The following is a 22,819-nucleotide window of genomic DNA, read 5'->3' as shown; positions in this document are numbered from 1 at the left end:
CTGCAGAAAGCTGCCATGCTATACAATTTTCTGCAGCAGTTCTTTTCAAGGCAACTTAGGGTGTCATTTTTTCCCACCTACCAAACTTCCAAATCTTGTTATATCTTGATGACACCATTCAAGCATTCCATATGTTCATACCAACGAATGTTTTTTTCTCTCTATTAATTACATCAATTGCCATTCTTGCAACTGTACAGTTGCTACGCCGCCTGGCTTCACATTGCAAATCTGTCTCATCTAATAATATTAATATTTTTAAATTATGTGACCAGTTGTCATCGTATTATTATTCATCAGACTACTGTTCTCATCTTGAGTGTGATTTTCACAATGTTTTGGCCGATATAATCTCCGACCTTCTTCAGATGTATCTTGTCGAACTCGGGAATGTTTCTATCAAACTCGAGAATTTGGGCGGAATTTGAGCGGAACCCTTTATTTACTTCACGGGGGTAGCATGCTCTTGTTCCGTCAGCCATGACTGGATAGAGGTCCTAAGTAATTTGAAAATGTATTTTTCGGTCGCCCACACTGAGGATTGAACCTTCAACCTTCAGGAGAATATCACTTTTACAATTGATATTTCCTAGTACTCTAACCACTGCACCATGAGTCCTTGCGTCCAAATTCCAGAGTTCGATATAAACATTCCTGTGTTCGACAAGATACACCCGAAGAAGGTCGGAGGTTATATCGACCTAAACGTTGTGAAAATTACACTCAAGATGAGAACAGTAGTCTGATGAATAATATTACAAATAACTAATCCTCATCTCAAAAATTCAGAAACGTCAGTTGTCATGAGTTTTTCTCATTTAAAAAAATTTTATTCACTTTTTCATATTAATTGATTATTTATTGCCATCAAAAATTCAATAACGCTAAATTCCAAAAAAAGATTTGTAGTCTTATTTAAACAATAACTTAATCACAAAATTAAATCCACCAAAATGCATTTATCCTTTGTAAACAAGTGAACCATTTTAATCATTTCATAATTGAAAAAAAAAAAAGAAAAAGAAAAAAACATTTGTTTGAAACTTCCTTTAAACTGTTGAACACAAAAGCCAATCATTTAAACTAACTTTAAAAAATTTTTTTATTAAATCCTCATGTATTTAGTTTTTAGAACCTATTTACACCTAACAATTTTATAAATAGAGACTAAAAGAAAATTATCAGAATAAAATTAGTTATAGTTTTCTAACATTTTGGTTCAATTGATAATTTAACAACCAAATGGTTTATAGTTAGCTAATGTACTTCCTAACTTCTGGTGTAGTGCTACCCGAAGTGGTGACAAGGCAAATCATTTTCTTCACTTTTATTATTCTTCAGTATTTCCATTGTGAAGCGATTTATTGAAATATAAGAAAAGGATATTATAAAAAAGTATACAATAAAAATTAACCAAATTACACAGATGAAAATAATACAATTAGTCTTTATTAAATAGTTCATTATTTAAAAAGATTTTAAAAAGTGTTTGCAATAATTCTTTCAAAAAAAAAAAAAAGAAAAGAAAAGAAAAAAGTGTTTGCAATAATTCTTTTAAAAAAAGCACAAAAAGTGTTTTCAATAATTCTTTAAAAAAATAAAATTAATTTCAATAATTCTTTATTAAAATAAGCCCCCCCCCCCAAATAATTAAAAAAATAAAAATATATAAGCAAAGTGGAGATATAAGCATGAGAGATAAAAAGCAAAGGAACTGATTTACCTTATCACCGCTTCCAGTAGCACTATGCTGGATGTTAGGAAGTATGTTAGCTGACTATAACCACCAAATGATATTATAATGATCAAACTTTTTTTTTTTTTTTTTTTTTTTTTTAAATAATTTGGTGACAAACAAACAGCAGAGCTATAAATGGTAAAAAGAATGAAACAAAAAAAGAAACTTGGATTATTCAGACTATTGTTCTAAATTTGAATATTTTTTCTCTGAAAATTTCAACTGATGTACCCTCTGGCCTTTTTAGGTGCATTTTGTGAAACTCTAAAATCTGGATGGAATTTTGAATTAAACTTCTTATTTAATCCATAGTATACTTCGTTCTGGTTCTGTCAGGCATAACAAAGCAGAAGTCTTAAGTAATTTTTAATTGAATTCTTAGTATACGAGTACACGAGAATTGAGCCTTCAATCACCAGAAACTGTTGCTTAGAACTAATTATCATTCACACTTTTATCCATCGTGACATAGGTTCAAAACATGCACAAAAAAGATTAAGATTCCCAGGAAACATCGATTAGTTACACCTGGTTTATTACGGATGAAACATGCTTTGTGTAATTACCTGTATGTCTCTATAGGATATCAACATGTTCCAAATCACATCAGGTGAGAGCAATTGAGGATCATCCAGACGGAGCTGGAGTCTGTACAGTGCCTACAAAAACAAAAAAGTACAATTAATGAAAAAGTTCAAAGGAATCAAACTTAGCATTTTTGGTGCAAATCCAGAGTTTAACCTAATTAAAACACGAAAATAAAAGAAAAATCTTTATGATGTACATACCCGTCATGGAACGAAAATGTCATATTCTAAAAATTATGTAAACTGAACAAGTATTTTTTTTTAACTAAGAAAATAGAATTTTATGCATGATAATGCTGTGTATTGATTCGCTATATTTAATGCATAAAAGAAAACAACTCAATACGAAGATCAAAATTAGTTCTGTAATAGCTATAATTTACTCTTAAAATGACTAAAAATTATTATTAAAAAGTGATTTTCAATATATATATATATATATATATATATATATATATATATATATATATAATAAATTCCACAGCCAAACAACGTCGGAGCCCACAAGAGCCATGACAGTCAAAGAACCGGAAGTCCAAGACTTGAGTTTCGCCCTCATTTGGGCTCATCAGTTAGACACATCCGAACTCAGGATTCGAAACCCGAGCCTCTTGCATGCAAAGCAAGCACTCTACCAACTGAGCAAACGCCCTTCACACAAGAATATATATATATATATATATATATATGAGAGAAAGAGAGAGAATAAATAATTCCATCCAAATTCCCAAGTTCGACAAGATACACCTGAAGAATGTCGGAGGTTACAGCGACCAAAATGTTGTGAAAATGACACTCAAGATGAGAACAGTAGTCTGAAGATTTAAAATATTATATATACACACACACTCATTGATTGAATCCTAACAACCAAAGGAAAGAATCAGTTCACGATCATAATTTTTTAATTTTTTATTTGGGCTATGGATATGTTTTTCTTTGCTGTGTTATAATCCGTAATGAAAAATATTGTCTTTGGTTTATTTGACTACTCTACAATTGTGATTAAATATTAATAAAAAAAAAACAAAAAAACAACTGACATAGTATTCCAAAACAAAACAAAAAAGTTATATATATATATATGGATACCCCGCGATGCCCGGATCGACATGAAGTTCCGTTTGGAACAAATCTGCTATACTAAGGATATTAATCATTTTCATCATGGGCAACATCGATAACCCCACAACAATTTAAAAAATAAAAGAATGGATAAAAAAACATTTAAATGTAATCGCCCCCCCCCCACCAAAAAAAGTACATGATACCCTCTCCACCAGATATTTTGGCAGAATGGATACAAAGAGAAGAAGCTGTGCTATTCTCCAGATATTGAGCACTTTTTGTTGCTCGTGTGCTGGACCCCACCCTCACAAAAAAAAATAAAAGAAATGAAAGAAAAAATAAATGAATCAAAACAACTTTTATTTCAATAAAAATAGCAGCGAGTGCCGGAGCGACCAAGAAAAAATAGCCGTGTAGGCGGGCAGACTCCAACCTGAAAAGCGAATAAAGTGTACAAATAACGTAATAAACAATAACACATTTGAAAAGTGTAAGAACAAAATGGAATTCCTTTTATTGGCTTGTTTTTTTTTTAATGTTTTTTTATCACTGGCTTTTTAAAAAGAAATTTTCAAATTATTTCTTTGTTTGGGGTCGGGGGGTGTCAATTCCCGGAACGCTCAAAAGATTCTGTATAGTCATTTCAAGAATAATAAAAACAAACGAGATCTTTTCGTTTATTCGTAAGTGTTTTATTTATTTATTTACTTATTTTTTAACCTTTCTGTCTACACAAAATTATTTTTCATGCTAGAAACTTACCATGATTACCAAATTATTTTATGTGGGGAAGAGTTTCTTTTTTTATCTTTCAAACTTCCGAACATATAAAAAAAAAAAGGAAAATAACTAAAAAAAAAATCGATGTCGGAAATAATAATTCCAAATAAATTAAATTAAATATATTATCAATATAATTATTTGAAGTTGATGAAATAATAATCTTAAATAGAACAACTAAATAACTCTCTCACTAGATACTTAAACTAAAAATCGATATTCCTTAATATAATATGCAAATGAGGTAACCTCTCAATCATATATTTTGAAAGAACAATACTATATATAGAAATAAATGAAATTTTAAAGTAATATACTTTTTGTATATATTAATCAAATTATGAATAAACAAACAAACAGACAGGAATAAACTGATGAGATGAAAATGAGAGAAAATACATTTTTGCTTGAGGATATGTTTTATTTTATCTTATACGTTTGTAAAATAGTTTCTAATTTTAGTATTGTGTTACATGACAGTAGAAACCAATAGTTTCAAAGGGATGAGAAACTATGGCTTGAATCTGATTATATATTATTTCCACATCATGTTATAACTACTTCCTTCTCCCCCTATGAGGACAGACATAAAGTCGGTTTTTAATGTGCGGAAGATCCAGCTCTCAAAAAAGAGGCACTGTGGATTATTAGAACAAAAATAAAAATGACCTTAATCAATAAAAACCTTTCCCTCACTAACCTAGGATAAACAAAGATGAAGTGCAGTATCATCAGGAAAGATACTACACCCTACTCCAAGTCAAAAGTTGGTCGTAATCAATTGTTTATAAATGACAATTGTAACAGAGCACATATGGGCAGGTATGAGAAAATCAGCAGCAGCTAAAGGATAGCTGGCTAGCGAAAATATTAGCAGCAGGAGCTCTTAAAGCACATATGCAAATTAGCAAGTGTGTGCAAGCTGGTGTCACAAGAAAACGAGAGAAAAATACACCACGTGACTAAAGAGAAAAACAAGTTGTATGTTGGACAAGATGAAAGTAAATTTATGGGGAGAAAGCGCTGGCTAACAGCCAGTGTAAGATGGTGAGGAGAAAGACTTAGAAAACGTGTGTGCAAAAAGACTTTTGCAAAATAATGAAATGAGTTGTTTTGGAAGAATCAAAAAAAAAAAAGGTGCCAAGTTGGATTTTTATTTCTTCCCTTCTTTTATTCATTTGTTCCTTTGCGACAGTGTAAGACAGCATGTAGGTCCAAGAGGTTTGAAATGTAATGGCTAAGACTATGACCACAGAATATCCTTTCCATTGTTTTGATTCTTGAGTATATATCCAACATAGACACAGTTAATCAACCGAGAACCACATCGCTTTATATAAAAGTATATAAGATATCAACGGATACACACTCGAGTCAAAACAATAAAAAGAATATGCTGTTGTCATAGCCCTAGTGATTACTAGGGCTATAACAAGAGCATATTCTTTTCATTGTTTTGACTATATATCCGACACAGTTGAGATAATCAACCGAGAACCACATCACTCTATATAAAAGCATATAAGATATCAACAGATACACATTCGAGAGTCAAAACAATAAAAAAATATGCTCTTGTCATAAGCCCTAGTAATGATACAGTAAAAAAGTAATGGCCACGTTACACAATGATGATCTATACTAAATTAACGCCACACATTCTCCATTTCGTTTACATATCTCGTATGGCGTATCTCTGTTAAGAACGATGTACAAAAAACAGTGCAATATTGTGAATTCAGGAAAATTCTAATGCATCATCAGGAATTATTTATAGTGACAGATCAGCAATTCTTTGTCAATCTTACGTTACTCCAAAGATAGTACTTGAATATTTCATTTCAAAGAATGTTATAGGGTAAGCTGATCTACGCATTTCTGGAATAATGGACTTGACCAGAAACTATAGATGTAGTTACATTTAAACATTGATGTAGCAATTCCCAGCAATTATGCACTCACCTCCACCCCAAATGATGACCTGTACTTTTGTAACTACTTTTGCTAATACACTGTGCTTGTTTTGATTATTACTGGCCTGCAAAGCTACAACAAAGACATTGAGCCTTCTCTCATCCTTTGCCAGTATAGTCAGGTTTCACTTGTGCATACAGCAATAAGAACTATCAATGTATTGTAAAGTCTTAACTTCAAAAGGTGTTGATATTTAGTTTCAGCTCCACATCTTTTCTTTTACATGTCCCAATGTTGGATATCGACCAGGTAATGCCAAAATGTGTTCTAGTCGACGATTATTATGATTATTCAACCCAAAAAGTTTTGTCGGCTAAAATATGTTTTAGAATAATCAAAATATTTAGATATTTATTTACATTTAATAGTTACCAGGAATGTGAACTTAAAAATGTTATCATAACAATTTAGTTGACAACTTAAAAATAATGACATGTAAAAACAGCAGGTGATTATTTTAGTGATATATACTAATGACGTCATTTAGAGGGAGAGATGGTCTTTTTGAGATGTGGAAATTAGTTAGTGTTCGGAGCTCGAAAGAGTTGAGGAGTTGATCAGTTGTGGTGGCTCAAAACGTACGAGAAAGCATGGAGTCTAATGCCTATCAAATGCAAAAATCTGGGACCAGCGTTGCAACTTTCCAAAAGGGGGAAAAAACACTCTGGAATAAAAAGTTGTTGAAAATAAAATCCATGGTTCTGTCGTTCTTGGGAAGAATTTTTATTTCACTTTTCTGTCAAGACAAGAACAAAGATGGGTCAGATATGTTCCCGATCGGCCAGATGTTGAAACCCCAAATAAGTGTTATTCGTCCTTTGTGTTGTAAAGGTATTTATGTATATTCTTGTTATGCCATGAACTGCATTTAAATATGCATACACACATAATGAACCTTAGACTGTCACACGTATCTATTCTCACCACTAGATGACAATAGAAACTCATAAATATATACAAGATTTACATCTCCCTCATGTTATACAGACTCGGACAATACAACACATACAAGTTACTATTCGTATTCTTTTGCTAATGTCAGATGAGGATTATGGAGCATTGATCTCAGAAATAGTCAATATTTTTTTTTTTTTGTTGTCGTTTTTTTGTTTTTTTTCCAACCATTTGAATGTTTATTGAAATATTTACTCTGGAAGGGAAGGTGACGGTGGTTCAGTGTTTAACAACACTTACTGATAACCTGGGTGTTTCATGTTTGAAAAAAAATCACTTTCACTTAGGATGTTGGCAACCTTCATGTGGTCCCTTTCATAAGTAGCCAATGTCTTTCTAGAAAGAATTATGACTAGAAAAATATTGCGGAAACGAACGCCAACAACAGAATCTTCAGATTTGTACTATATGATGATGATGATGATGTCTGGAAGAGGGAAAGATTTTGCATTTACTTAAATTACCTGTCGAACCATGTTTTGCAAGAGGTTCCAAGCGACAACTTATCAAAAAATGGTGACAATAAATATTAGCACAGAGCTTATGGCTAAAGTAGAGTCTAGTAAATATATAAAAGTACACAAAGAAAACAACTAGGAGGAATAAATAATAAACAAGTGAAGCATGCATGGTCCCCCGTGAGTGCACAGTGGACGAGGCATAAAAAAATGACTAAGTTCAGCATTGTGTCCCTCCCCCCATTTAGCCCTAAAAGTCCCCAAGGCCATAACATATTTATATTTGAATTCAGCACCATGCAAAACTGCTAAATAGACATACACAGAAAATTTTGGACAATTATGGTAAAATAGTCCCAAAAATGGAGTGTTTTTATTAGAACTAAAAGAACTCCTGGGGCACACCCAAGAGTTATCGCGAAGTATAGACAAACAAAATTATATAGAAATCAGTTAATTACAACTTTCCAGAAAGTTTTTAAAAAATCCAAGGCATCAATTTCTTTTAATAAGCACAAAAGTGTCAATTTTAGCCATTTTAACCAGGAAGGCACCCCTAGGAGGGCAACCAGAGTTTTACCAGAAAATCCATTCTGTTACTTTTTTACTCATATCATGTTTAATGTTTGTGCAAAATTTCAAAAAATTCTAAGGCGTAGTTATTGAGAAAAGTGCAGACAGATGAACGGACAAATGGACAAAGGTGAATTTATAGGTTAACCCTCCTTTTGTCGGGGGGCCAACAATAACTACAATATGATTGTATAGCAACAAAAAATATGTACATTGTGAGAGATATGAAATAAAAGTGTGAATAAGCATAAATGTAAAGTTACTTATATAGCCTCAATGGAAGTGATGTGTCAATCAGAAAAAAAAAATGTTAACAAAGTTGTTTGGATCCTTGACCATTGTCAGAGGGTAAGTTGACTCGATTAGAAAAATAACTCTAAAAGGATAAATCAGTTAAGATTTAAAAATAAAATCATGTTAAGAATCAGAGCAAATCCAACAGTGTCTGAACAATTTGTAGGTCACTCAAAAAGAGACAGGGTCTCCTTTCTGAAGTTATCATGATGTAGAGCATGGGAGTATCAAATCTCGTGACCATAATGCCCTCTAGAGCAAAAACTAATTATCTTATTTGGAGATAATTCCAATTCTAAGATTATCAATTTAAATTGATCAATATATATATAGAGAGAGAGTAAAACAATTCATAATTTTGTAATTAAAAATCAGTTTCAAAAGGAAAACAAAATTCAATAGATTGTACGGTCGTTTCAGAAACAAGGTTCATTTTATTTAAATTTACAATGAATATTGACAATTATTTGATAAAAAGTTTGCCCTTTAATAAAGTCTCCTCATCAGCAAAAATAGGAGGGGGGGGCAGTTAAAGACACCAAAATAAAACTAGAATTTTAGTCGTGTGTAAGGCAGATATTCCTGGAAATATTTAAAAATAATAAAATAAAATAAAAACTAAGTCATAAATTTTATGTTGATAAATAAATAAATTAAAATAGAATAAAACAGAAAATTATGAATAAGGTTAAAAGAAAAAAAAAATTATTTTTTCATATAAAAAAATATATATACCTTTTATCTCCATTATAAAATCTGTTTCAATTCGAGCAAGTCTCTCCTCTGGCACGCTGTTATTTTTATCTTCTAGTAAGAATAATTACTTATCATTTATATTACTTTAGGTCTACCCCCCCCCCCAATATATATATATATATATATATATATATATATATATATAAGTATTAAAACAAGTAGATGTGATAAAAGATTGAATGGAAAATATATTTAATAATAAACACTGGTGACATGCATGTCCGTTTTTTTTTTTTTTTTTTTGTTTTTTTAAATTTTTTTTTTTTCAAAATACAATATTTACCTGAGCAAGTGCTTCACCTTCATAAGATGTCCGGGTCTTTTTTAATTCTTTCAAAAATCTTTCCTTTAAATGAGTTCTGGAAATGAGAAAAGTTAAATTCATCCAAAATGTTTATTAAAGAATTTGCTTTCTTATTTATATAAATTTTCATAAAACACAAGGGAGATAATAATATTCATCAGATATGAGCAAAAATATAGCAAAGCAATCGTAGACTAAGCAAAATAAAGTATCATCATATTTTCTTGTTTGGATTGTCAAACTGGAAATTACATCCTTATATATAATCAAAAGCCATGTGTCCTTCTTTCAACAAATCGTCCGAACACTGTTGTGTGCTGAGGTTTTCTATTCATCTCCATCCCTTCTTCTTATTCTAGTTGTATCGTCTTAGTGATTGGCCAAGTGTGCAAGCACTAGCTTACAAATATAAAAAAAACCCACATAAACTCTCAAGAGAAAAACAAACTTCAACACATTCTGAAGAGATCAGTTGTACTCTGAGTGTGTGTGTGTGTGTGAGAGAAAGAGAGAGAGAGAGAGAGAGAGAGAGAGAGAGAGAGAGAGAGAGAGATATATCGTCATCAAAAACAACCGACCAAGTTAAGTTTCAGTGTATCAACTAAGACCCAATTGAGATAATCTGACTGTTCAGTTAAAGTCAGCTCATCTTGGGCCTGCTAAAACTTTGCTTGGTTTATTCTGATCTCTCTTAGGGAATCTCCACGCCACCAACAATCATCAACTGTCTCAGACTGAAAAAACTGTCTAAACTAATTCCATCTCTAAATTTATTGATCTAAAATCGTAAATGCTATGTCTGGTCTTTTATCTTAGTAACCACCATACTTGATTAATAGAAACTGACTACTTCTGTACTTTCCTTTTTAGATACTCCTAACTGATTATTCAGAAAACTAGTCACCGACTGTCTTGAGAGTTCAAAAAGATTGTGCTCCCTCCCACCATCTTTTTACTTATTTCACTTCCTATACTTTTGCTTTGCCAATGAATCACTTCCTTTCATTGTCAAAGATCTTGGCTCTAGGCAACAGGCAGAGGGGGGGGGGCATACATAGTATCACAATAAATACACCCCTTCATAGTGTTGTATATTGAAGGAGAGCAGCTTCGTTTTAGAAGTGTACAAGAGGACAAACCACTTTTTGCCCTGTGCTCCACATTGGTAGGGAGAAAATCGTTACTTCTGCATTCCACAAAGATTCTCAGGTGTGCTCGGCTGCTGACGGGAGTAACCAGAAGCAGTTAATTGTGAAACATGTATCTAACCCAACCCTAAACTGCATAATTAAAATGATTATTTTTTCTTCTATTTTATAAAATAGTAGCCTTCATAGATTCGTATTAGCTTTAAAAAAAAACCCAAAAAAGACAGTGCATTCATTAAAAATTGAGGAACGCTTAGCCAAACTTTTCCAGTTATTTTCGTCAGCTACCAAGCGACCCCAAGCCAATTTTATGGAAAATTGCAGGTCAGTAAATCCAGAATTTTGATCATCATTGCATTTTGAGGTGCTGCTATAAATGGTTGTGCCATCAGTATAGATGCCAACAAATGATCTCTGAATATGATTTGGAAGATCACTGATGAAGATTAGGAAGAGGGCCTCAGAATGGATTATATAGGCACACAGGTTTTGATACTACTATGTTTTAGTCTTTCGCCCATCAACACATATTTTTATACACTTATAAGAGAAAAATGATTTGATGGTTGAGAAGACATTCCCAGATATTCAGATGCTACAAAGTTTGTGAAGCAGACCTTTGTGCCAAACCTCTATCAAATACCTGTCATGTCAAAAGCTATTGCCCTAAAATGTTAAATATTGGGTAAATAGACTCGTTAGTATATAAATGGGTTAGTCGAAAATAATAGGAAATAAAAAGGTCAGTTGGAGGCAAATTGGAACTCAAGGTTAATTTTTACTGGGCTGTGGGAATTGATAGAAATTGACATGACATCACTTGGCTCAAAGAAAGAGTGAGAGGGAGATGTTTTAACAGTTCTCTGAAAGCACTAATGTATAACCATGTTTAAAATATGTCCTGATAAGATATGGCTAAATAGTGATAATGGATCCCCATCATTCCACTGATCAGTAATTTGGAACTAAGATCTAGTCAAATAAATCTCCTGTCTTTTAATGGCTTCGTCTTGACTTAGTCTTTTTCAAAGTATGATGAACTTGTTTGCAGACAACATTTTCTCAGTCTGGTAGGATCACAATAAAAGCACGTACAGGAGCAAACAACTAACAAGGCAGGATTAGGAACTTTATGTACAACACAAGATTGAAACATAACGGTGATTAATCCAATGATATATATTTTTGTTTTTAATTATTTGAAAGTCACAATTTATCAAGGCCCAAAGGCCACTCAAGGATAAGGGTTCATGAATATAAGGTGGCAGTGTAGTAATTGTTAATGGTGTAAACTGGGTAGAATTTGATTTATGGGGGACAGCTCATTAAGAACTTGTTTACATTGGATTTGAATTGTATTCAACCAGGAACTGCCCACCTGTGGAATACTGCTCCACAGGCAGGCAGTTCTGGGAAAGAAGATTTATTCATGAAATCTGTGTTTAGATTTAGGCACAAATAGAGAGTGAGGGAAATTGTATATAGTGGTTGTAGCTAGTCAAGTCTTTTTTTGCGAAAGTTTGGCAAGGAGGAACCATAGATTGGAGTTCAGTCGAGCACTTGCCATGAAAATAATGATAAAGCAGAGACAGACTTGCAAAATCTCTTTTGTAGGAAAGCGGTTGCAGGGAAGAGAAAAGGGCATCACCTACTAAGTTTCAAAGACCCGTTTTGAACTCCATCAAGGCTGGATAGAGCATGCTGAGCAACTCCTGCCCAAATGTGGCCACAGTACTCCATTTTAGGGCATACCTGGCTCTTATACAGAAAGAGGATTGTATCTGCAGTGAGATACCTACTGAAGCGGTATCTTGTGCAATATTACAATCAGCACATCAGATGCTGATCTTGAAGGATAAAATTCTTATTGTTTGATTGACTACTTAATTGTTATTCTTATTTACATTTTTTCTTTTTTGTTAAATATCTGAATGTGTTTTTCTTTTTTTTAAAAATTTATTTGCTCTTTCTTACAGATAAGGTGAAATTGGCAGTTAAAAAGAAGGCAGTAGCTTGGGAGGTCTTTGTCCTAAAACTTTCAATTTAGAAATGGATCATTAAAAAGCATGTAATAAAAAGAAACAGAGCGTTAAAAGAAAATTAGATCAATTAGTGGAAAGGAAAACAAGTATTTTAAACTTTTATGCATGCATCAATTATTTAACAACAAAAATGACAGTCCACTACCCTCACCACCCTACCCGCAAAAAAAAAAAAAAAAAAATTATATATATATATATATATATATATAAGCGAGATAAGACACTGATAGAATTCAGATGAAAATTCTGATAGATATTACTTAAAGTAATACTTTCAAGGAGATCCTAGCCAAAAAGGAAAATTGAACCACGAAACTTATATATATATATACACAGATTTCAGCTAATGTTATCGTTCCAAATTTATCAATACGTTTCACATGAAAAGGCTAAATTTAATATATAGAGGCACGAATGTCATTAAGTTTTGATCTGTTGATTTTATGCAGTATATTTTAATTGTGCCTTTAGTGCTTCTAAATTTAATTAATGCGAAAATTATGATTTTAGGTTTTAGATTAATTAAATAAAATAATCATCCCTGAAGCTTTTAAAACGTTTGTAATTCAAATGTGTTGATTTTAGAAAATGTGATAAATTATTACAATAATGTGCATCTGTAGCATTAGCAAGCACTGAAGCAAAACTAATGCATCTTAATAAATGAAACCAGTGTAACTGGGTGGCAGGCAAAGTACATATTAATAAGAGGGTGAATACTCTGCAGATTTTTTCTTAATAGAATGAAAAAAATCTGAAATATCACTTCTGACTAAATTGTTAAATTGGTCACATTTATAATATAATCTGAGCAGGATAAGGTTAGGACTATTTTTCAAAATAAATTTACGTTAACATGGTTGGCTGTTTTGCTGTCGAAAGCAAATTACACCAACAATAATTACTGATAATTAGTGCATTATTGAATTTTTTTTAGTAATTGTTATTAATAAACATAATAATAATAATAATAATAATAATAATGATGATAATGATGATAATAATAAACCCACATGAATTACAAGTACTAACCGGCCATACTGAAACTACAAAGGAAGTAAAACAAAGATAAAACAACATCACACAAAAACAAGAAAACAAACTACAAAATTATAATTACCTACCCGCCCCCACCCCTGCAAAAAATTATTGTGTCGCCATTGACTGGAACCACACAAATTGTGGAGGAGGATGAGAAAACAGAAGAGAAAGAAAGAAAACACTAACCGAACCTCCACTAAGCAAATGTGAAGGAACTAGTATATTGGGAAGGCTTATTGCACGGCCATTGTAATAGATGGCCTATTAGTTGAAAAATTATGTCATCGCCAAGGTTCTAGCAAGCAAAATATGTGGAACACTTATGATAGTCGTGCTTATTGACACCCAAATTCTAATGAAAATCAATGATCATCATTGCCACCAGTGGTTATGTGATGAAAATGCATTTACAAAGGTTACTGACAGAGGTGGAGAGTACTTGAAATTCGGGGAAACTACAGGTCATCCAGATTCCAGGGAACACAGAATGTTTTCAGTAAGCAATCTCTGATGATGACGTGTGTGAGAATTCCTAATGAAATAATAACTAGCGGGACCTGTAGAAATTCCACAAGGGACTCATTCATATGTAATATGTTGAAGTCGGCATTTTGCAGATGTCTCGCACAAATGGAGACGCTCTTATATTCTTTTGTTAAAACTAAAAAATGGCTGAAGGAATTTATGATCTAAAAATCACTTTATTTTATATATATTTTTAGGTTGGTTGGTTGTTTTTGTTTTACGGCATATCAACCCTTTTTGCCGAATCCAAAGATTTTGAAGAAATTTTTTTTTAATAGAATATATTTGTTGTTTTCACGTCGGTTTCTATTTAACCCATAGTTGGGACCCTAACAGGTACTACTGCTCCGGGTCAGAGTGGACCTGGGAGCAATGGTAATTAAAGGGTGGCTCCACACTCCCCAAAGCCCATAAGCTGGGACCTCACCACTGGATATAGTTTAAGGTCATATCTAGGACCCCCGTTGAGGGACTTTTACCCTCTGCAGGGGGGCAGTCGGCATATTCTAATGCCCCACCGACAGGGCCTATATTTTTAGGAGGGAGGTATATAGAGTCAGAGGTACCAGGTATTGCCCGGCCATAAAATACTCTTAGTTGTCTTCTTCTTGTATATAATAAAAGAGGTTTAGTTTTTTTTTCCCCTCTGGACTAAAACACTGTAGGTTTGCAACAACATATGCCACATATAAATTTATTATGTCTAGCCTATAAGCCACTATCTTATGTAACTTTATAAAGACTTTTCTGGCACATCCAGGTGTTCAAATAAAATCCTAGATTACATCCTAGGAGCTACAGCAGCACTATCACATTAACCTATAGAGGAAGTAATCCCAATTTTCCCCCTCTCAATATTATAGTCCTACCACCAAACCCAGTAGCCGCCACTGATTATTATACACATGGTGTGGATACTGTGGCTTCATCCTCCATAACTGATACATAAACTCATAGCACAACCACTAAATTCCCGTTCGCCGATTCAGAAAATATTAAAGTTTCCCTTAAAACAGTCCGCTCAGTTTGAATGTAAAAAAAAAAAAAAAAAAAAAATTAAAAATCTTGCTCACTCTCTCTCGGTAAACATATCTAGAGAGAGAGAGAGAGAGAGAGAGAGAGAGAGAGAGAGAGAGAGAGAGAGAGAGAGAGAGAGCAGCAATTAAATATGAGCGGCTAAGTAATATACGTGTATCTGTCTATGTATTGTTCAGTCCGAATGTAAAAAAAAGTTATAAATCTCGCTCTGCTCTCTCTCTCTGTAAACACATTTAGAGAAAGAGATAGGGGGTGAGAGAGAGAGAGAGAGAGAGAGGAAGATGGAAGCAATTAACTCCGAACAGCTAAGTTATCGGTTCATATAATGCAGAACGCTGGCTGCGTCTATTTGTAGACACCATATTGGACAGTCTCCTGCCCGTTCATTTAAAGTTATAGAATTATAATCTGGAATAAGGGATTCGTCTGATATATTTGGCGGAAAGTCCTCTGTCGAATGCCTGGTGTTTTAAATCTCTTGAAAACCATGCAAATTGTATATTTTTCAACACTGACAACTTTCTGTTTTTGGCATTGCCTTCTAATACTTCCCTAAATACATGACTCACATAATGCTTCAATCAAACTACATTTTACTATTACATAATAAAATGTTAGAATCATGAAAAGAAAGACAAAAAAAAAAGATGAATCATAAAATGCAAATGAGTTTTGAAGGTTGAAGATTGAATCCTCAGTATGGGAGATACTAAGAATACATTTGTGAATTACTTAAAACATCTACCCGGTCATGGCTGACAGAATGAGAGCATTCTACCTTAGTGGATTAAATAAAAGATTCTGTTAAAAATTCTGTGTGGATTCCTGAGTTTGATAGATTTGATTTCAATAAAAAGATACATCTGAAGATGGTCAGAGATTACATCGGCCAAAACGTGAAAATAACACTCAAGGTGAGAACAGTAATCTAAGTAATCCAAATGATTAAACATAAGTTTTTATTAAATATAATTTTGCTATCTACTTTACATACGTGTTTACGGTGCATACAAATTAGTGTTGAGACAATTAATCAGAATTTGAAAAATTAAGATTTTTGAGAGTATCAGAAAAATTTGTACCTGTTTTCTGATACCCAAAACAGGTCCTATAAGTATCTTTTTTATTTGATTTTATTTAAAACAAAATCTTCCACTGCTGGTAAAAATGATAGAATGATAAATATTTATTGATTTTGAAATAACAGTAAAAGTAAAATCTCTAGATCATTCCTTCACAAGTGTGTTTTTATGTTTCAGAAAATATATCCACATGTATACGGTAATCGAGACAAAAATAACATCATAGTTAAATATTTTAAGATCTACGAGGGCGTGCAATAAGTAATACCCCTTACCCACTTCGCATAGCAGTAGAACAACGAAACTTGGCACAGTTATTAGGCTTTCTCTACATAGGAACAACCCAGAGTTATGCATTTTGTCCATCGTTTGATGCAGCTCTGGAGACCATTTTTGTAGAACACCTCAGGTTGGTCCTCCAACCACGACGTGACTTCAGAAATCAAGACTGCATCATCTGGGAAATGCTTTCCTTTCAAAAACAACTACATGGCTGGGAAGAGGTGAAAGTCAGAGGGTGCAAGGTCAGGAGAGGGAAGGATTTCATAACCACACGCCCGTGCTTCTGATCTGGCGACATGCAAGCTGTGGACCGGAGCGTTGTCCTGCAGGAGGAGGGTACCTTTGCTGATCTTGCCCTGCCTCTTGATTTTGATAGCTTCCCTTAAATTCCTCAAAAGTGAAGCATAATGGGCTCCTGTAATTGTGGTACCATTTGCCAGGAAATCTGTCATCACTACTCCGTCCTGGTCCTAGAAGACTGTGAGCATGATCTTGCCAGCAGATCTTGCCTTCTTTGGAGGTGGTGAGTCCAAGTGCTTCCACTGCATTGACTGGGCTTTGGTCTCTGGATCATAGTGATGGACCCAGGTTTCATCCTGTGTAATCAGTCTTTTGAAAAACTTTGACTCATCTTCTTGGCACATCATCTACAAATTCATCCTCGAGCACTCGACGCATTCTTGCTTCTGGAATGGTGTGAGCAACCTGGGAATCCATCTGGCAGACACCTTATGCATATGCAAATGGTCATGAATGATAGTTTCTACAGAACCTGTACTAATCTTGACATCTTGGACTATTTGGTGAATATAATGCGTCGATCTTCCAAAATGGCAGCCTCAACTTGACGGATAGATGCATCATCAATGGCAGAAGGGGGGGGGATCAGATCTGGGAGCTGTTTCCACAGATTTCCGGCCATGTTTGAATTCACGATGCCAGCGTTTTACAAGGTCATATTATGGGGCATAATCACCATAAGTTTCTTTCATTTCATCAAAAGTCTCCTGTGGTGTGCGTCCTTTCAAATATAAAAACCGGATCACTGCTCGACATTCAACAGGCTCCATTTCACACCTGACTCAGTTCAAACACCTGTAAAACAGAAACCACTATTAGTTCAGAGCTGTAATTTGCCACATAACCTGTAGAGATATAAATCATTGCACATGCAACATTTCAGCTAGATCAGACAACTGGAAGTGGGTCAGGGGCATTACTTATTGCACACCCCTCGTATGTAACCAGTGTTGACAGGTAAAATCTTTTTGCCGGATGGAGGGTTGAGTCACATACTATTTAAAATACACCAAACATCCTAAGTTGCCATGGAAGTGGGTCAGGGGTATTACTTATTGCACGCCCCTCGTATAAAGAATTGGAATCAGGAATTTAGTACAGAATCGGGAAAATATTGAAATCGTCCCATCACTAGTACAAACACGATATAAATTAGTTGGAAATCAGTGTATATTACATCTGGGCAATGCTAAGTCCAGTTACTTGTAGAATTTAAATTAACGATAGTACAAATACTTCTAAGATTACCATGAACAACAAAATTTCCCATGATCCAATTGGCTGATTTACAGGACAGTTACAGTTTTTAGGTCAACAAAACAAAAATATACAACACAAGCAAATAGGATGATTAAACACCGGTTCAATGGCCGGAAATATTATCCTTTTGAAGGGAACACTGAAAGGTAACTGGTTTGCAAGATAAATGTAAGATAAAGCTAGAGCATGGGAGGGGGGAGTGGAAGAGAAGAGAGAAAATAAAATCACAAATATATAATTTGGCATAAGAAGTCACTCAACAAATCAAATATTCAATACAATCAAATTGAACAATTAAACACCCACTCAGTGGCCGGAAATATTACAATGGATTTTGAAGGGAACAGGTTTGTAAAGATAAAACAAAATGAGTGAAATTGGAAGAGAAGGGAGGAAATAAAATCACCAATATATAATTTTGCGCACTGTTAAAACTTAAAAAACAAATCATTGCCTGGTGATTATTTTAATGAGTTACTATTAACTAAGTGATTATTTTAATGAGTTACTATTAACTAAGGCCAAAAGACATTCGAGGACAAGGGTTAAAGAGATAAAATAGTGAAGAATATTTTGAGAGGATTGAAGCTAATGCGCAGAATGGACAAAAATTAATTACTTATAAGGACGGATCATGAGACATACTTTTTAACATTAGATTTAAAGACTGCCATGTTGTAGTTTGCAGGGAGGCGATCCTGTCGTAATGCATTCCACAGAGGAGATGTTCTTGGAAAGAAATTCCATTTAAATTCTGGATAAAGTATGGAAAATTCTTCGTAGTTTTGGTAATGACGAGTTTGCGTTAAAGCTCAGTCAAGCACCTTCCACAGAAATAACAATAGAGTTAAAAAAAGATTAACAATGTTGCTTCTGTGAGAAAGATATTGTATAAAACAGAAGAGATCTCACCCCAAGATTACGAAATCAATTTTGTAAATGCAAGAAAGGATGTTCTGAACAGCACCTCCCAATATGAGGCAAAAGTTCTCCATCTAAAAGTGTATAAATTACTAGAAAATATATGCTCCCTCCAGTTGCATATTTTTGTTAGTTGGGGACAATGATATTGTGAACAAACATACTACACTAACCTCTTTTCATGGCAAAAAAAAGCTGAAGGTAATACTTGGGACGATATGATGACGGAAGAGATGGTACACTAATCCACCTCCACAAAATGGAAAGAATAATTATGGAAGTAAGGATGGTATGAGAAACAAACATATACTATGCTGCCCCCCACCACCTCCAAAAAAGGGGGTGGTAATACCTGGGAGAATGGAAAAAAGAATGTAATACTTCAGAATATGGTATCATAGCAGCAGATAAGATACTACACTACTACTTTCCCTCCTCCTCCAAAAAGGAGGAGGGTAATCACTGGGATTTTGGTCTCATAATAACAAAACAGATACATTAACCTCCTATCTTAAATGAGGATAAAAATGGAGGAGGTAATTCCTGGAGAAGGTTGGAGCTTTCATCAGTGGAAAAGTGCAAATAATACTCAAGATGAGAACAGTAGTCTGAAGAATCCAAATAATACGAATTAACAATCCTCATCTCAAAAATTCAGAAACATAAATGCAAGCAAGTCTAAAAAAAAACAAACAAACTGACTATAAATTTTCAGATCAAAATGTAGTATCTGTTGAGTCATTACTTGATACGGTTGGGAAATAGGGTACAAAGAAAATATAGAGTAGAAACGGCTAGGAAGACAGATTTGGGGGTTGGTGTAAGGATGAGCTGAACTCCTTGTCTAAGGGAGTTTAGTGTCATATCTGGAACAAATTCTGTTTAATCCACGAGCCCTTGACAGGTACTACCACTGTGTCAGAGTTCGCAAGGATCAATCTTATACTCTCCAAAGCTCCCAAATAGGGGCCTCCTGACTAGATCATATCTAGAACCATTTATGGAGACGAATGTTTACAGATTTTTCAACTCAAGCACAGAACTTGTTTTCTTACAACAATTGAAAGGAACTACCTTTTCTTCCTTCGTGTGCCAAAGGTTAGGTAGAATTTCCATGAACAAAGTTTCTTTCTAAAAACTTTACATTTGTGGAACAGATTACCAGGATATTGCTTCCCTGCAGACAACAACATGGCCGTCTTCAAATTTAATGTAAACAAAACTTAGAGTAAACCGTGCTCATAATTCATGAAAATTTTGTCCATTCCATGAATAATGTTCAATCCTCTCAGGATATTCTTCATCGTTATACTAAAAATCCATCTACTCCATTGATTCTTATCCTCGAGTTGCCTTTGGCCTTGATAAATGGTGACTCGTTGACTGGGAAAAATAAAAACTTACTTGTTGTCCTTCTCCATTTCCAGCAAAATGTTCTGGATTGAACTGCATAGTGTTGGTAGAGGGTCAGCATTATTGAGCATTGGAGTGTCGAGTTGCTGTCCTTTGGCGGGATCGACAAATACGCATGTGCCATTAGAGTCAATTTGGTAAGGCAAGAATTTGTAGGAATTTGACCAGTAGAGCTAAAAAACAAAAAAAAAAAAAACATTCACAATAACACTAAAGCAATGAAATACAGAAAAACAAGTGTAGGAGAAGCTTTGTTGACTGAATTCAGGAAAGAATACTACAAACATATACATACTAGCTATACATACCCGGTGTTGCCAGGTAACAAAACATTGCCGGATGGAGCGTTTTGTCACATACTATTTAAGATACACCAAATAAGTTGTTAGGATTTTCCTGAAAGTTAATATTTTGGATTTTTTGGAAGCATAAGACATACCATCTTCATCTATGAAATTCAAACAGGGAAATAAAATCTAATAGCTTAAAGGGAAATAACCCATAGGCTAAATGAAAACTTACTTCCATTTTTTTAATGTAGCTTATGTTGGTTATACTAATAATTAAAAATAAATTAAATAAATCGATTATATCATGCAAACACTACAGTGTTTGAATATGGTTAAGTGTTAGTTTCATTCATTTAGAATTGTTTTAAAGCTCCACCACTCACTCATTTTGTGACCTAATTTCAAACAGTTTTTACAGTTCATAGGTAACCTTCTCAGCTATATTTTTTGAAAGAGAATTTTTCAGTTTTCGTTCAGTAAAATAAAAGTTATAATAAAATTACTGTGTTCAAAAATTCTCAAAATCTGTAAGGAATGGAGAGATAGTTTTTTTTTTGATGTACGAGGGGTGTGCAATAAGTAATACCCTGACCCACTTTGCATAGCAGTAGAACAACGAAATTTGGCACAGTTATTAGTCTTTCTCTACATAGGAACAACCCAGAGTTATGCATTTCTCCCATCGTTTGATGCAGCTCTGGAGACCGTTTTTGTAGAACACCTCAGGTTGGTCCTCCAACCACGACGTGACTTCAGAAATCAAGACTGCATCATCTAGGAAATGCTTTCCTTTCAAAAACAACTTCATGGCTGGGAAGAGGTAAAAGTCAGAAGGTGCAAGGTCAGGAGAAAAAGGAGGATGGGGGTGGACTTCATAACCACGCGCCTGTGCTTCTGATCTGGCGACATGCGAGCTAAGGACCGGAGCATTGTCCTACAGGAGGAGGGTACCTTTGCTGATCTTGCCCTGCCTCTTGATTTTGATAGCTTCCCTTAATTTCCTCAAAAGTGAAGCATAATAGGCTCCTGTAATTGTGGTACCATTTGCCAGGAAATCTGTCATCACTACTCCGTCCTGGTCCTAGAAGACTGTGAGCATGATCTTGCCAGCAGAGGGCTGCACCCTTGTCTTCTGAGGTGGTGAGTCCAAGTGCTTCCACTGCATTGACTGGGCTTTGGTTTCTGGATCATAGTGATGGACCCAGGTTTCATCCTGTGTAATCAGTCTTTTGAAAAACTTTGACTCATCTTCTTGGCACATTTACAAATTCATCCTTGAGCACTCGACGCATTCTTGCTTCTGGAATAGTGTGAGCAACCTGGGAATCCATCTGGCAGACACCTTATGCATATGCAAATGGTCATGAATGATAGCTTCCACAGACCCTGTAATAATCTTGACATCTTGGGCTATTTGGTGAATAGTAATGCGTCGATCTTCCAAAATGGCAGCCTCAACTTGACGGATAGATGCATCATCAATGGCAGAAGGGGGGGGGGGGCGATCAGGTCTGGGAGCTGTTTCCACAGACTTCCGGCCATGTTTGAATTCATGATGCCAGCGTTTTACAAGGTCATATGATGGGGCATAATCACCATAAGTTTCTTTCATTTCATCAAAAGTCTCCTGTGGTGTGCATCCTTTCAAATATAAAAACCGGATCACTGCTCGACATTCAACAGGCTCCATTTCACACCTGACTCAGTTCAAACACCTGTAAAACAGAAACCGCAATTAGTTCAGAGCTGTAATTTGCCACATACACATGTAGAGATATAAATCATTGCACATGCAACATTTCAGCTAGATGAGACAACTGGAAGTGGGTCAGGGGCATTACTTATTGCACACCCCTCGTATGTAACCAGTGTTGCCAGGTAAAATCTTATTGCCGGATGGAGGTTCTAGTCACATACTCTTTACCAAACATCCTAAGTTGCTATGATTTCCCTGAACGTTGACCATATTTTGGATTTTTGGAAGCATTAAA

At 34.4% G+C, this 22,819-nt stretch overlaps 1 protein-coding gene across 15 annotated transcripts in view; it reads right to left on the bottom strand.

Annotated features, from left to right (window-relative positions):
* LOC145241450 (mitogen-activated protein kinase kinase kinase 15-like) overlaps positions 1 to 22,819 on the bottom strand; it is a 391,615-nt gene that overhangs the window by 184,178 nt on the left and 184,618 nt on the right. For all 15 annotated transcript variants that reach the window (XM_080104421.1, XM_080104425.1, XM_080104411.1 and 12 more), the window contains 3 exons: positions 20,530 to 20,711; positions 9,466 to 9,541; positions 2,305 to 2,397 (listed from right to left, as the gene is read on the bottom strand). In XM_080104421.1, coding sequence (XP_079960547.1) covers positions 2,305 to 2,397; positions 9,466 to 9,541; positions 20,530 to 20,711 — 351 coding nt within the window. The remainder of the gene's footprint in view (positions 1 to 2,304; positions 2,398 to 9,465; positions 9,542 to 20,529; positions 20,712 to 22,819) is intronic.

Source organism: Euprymna scolopes, chromosome 20 (assembly GCF_053919585.1).
Source record: "Euprymna scolopes isolate OS-2025 chromosome 20, ASM5391958v1, whole genome shotgun sequence".
NCBI classification, from domain to species: domain Eukaryota; kingdom Metazoa; phylum Mollusca; class Cephalopoda; order Sepiida; family Sepiolidae; genus Euprymna; species Euprymna scolopes.
The sequence above is the reverse complement of the archived record's forward strand: the minus strand, read 5'-3'. Positions and strand labels throughout refer to the sequence as shown.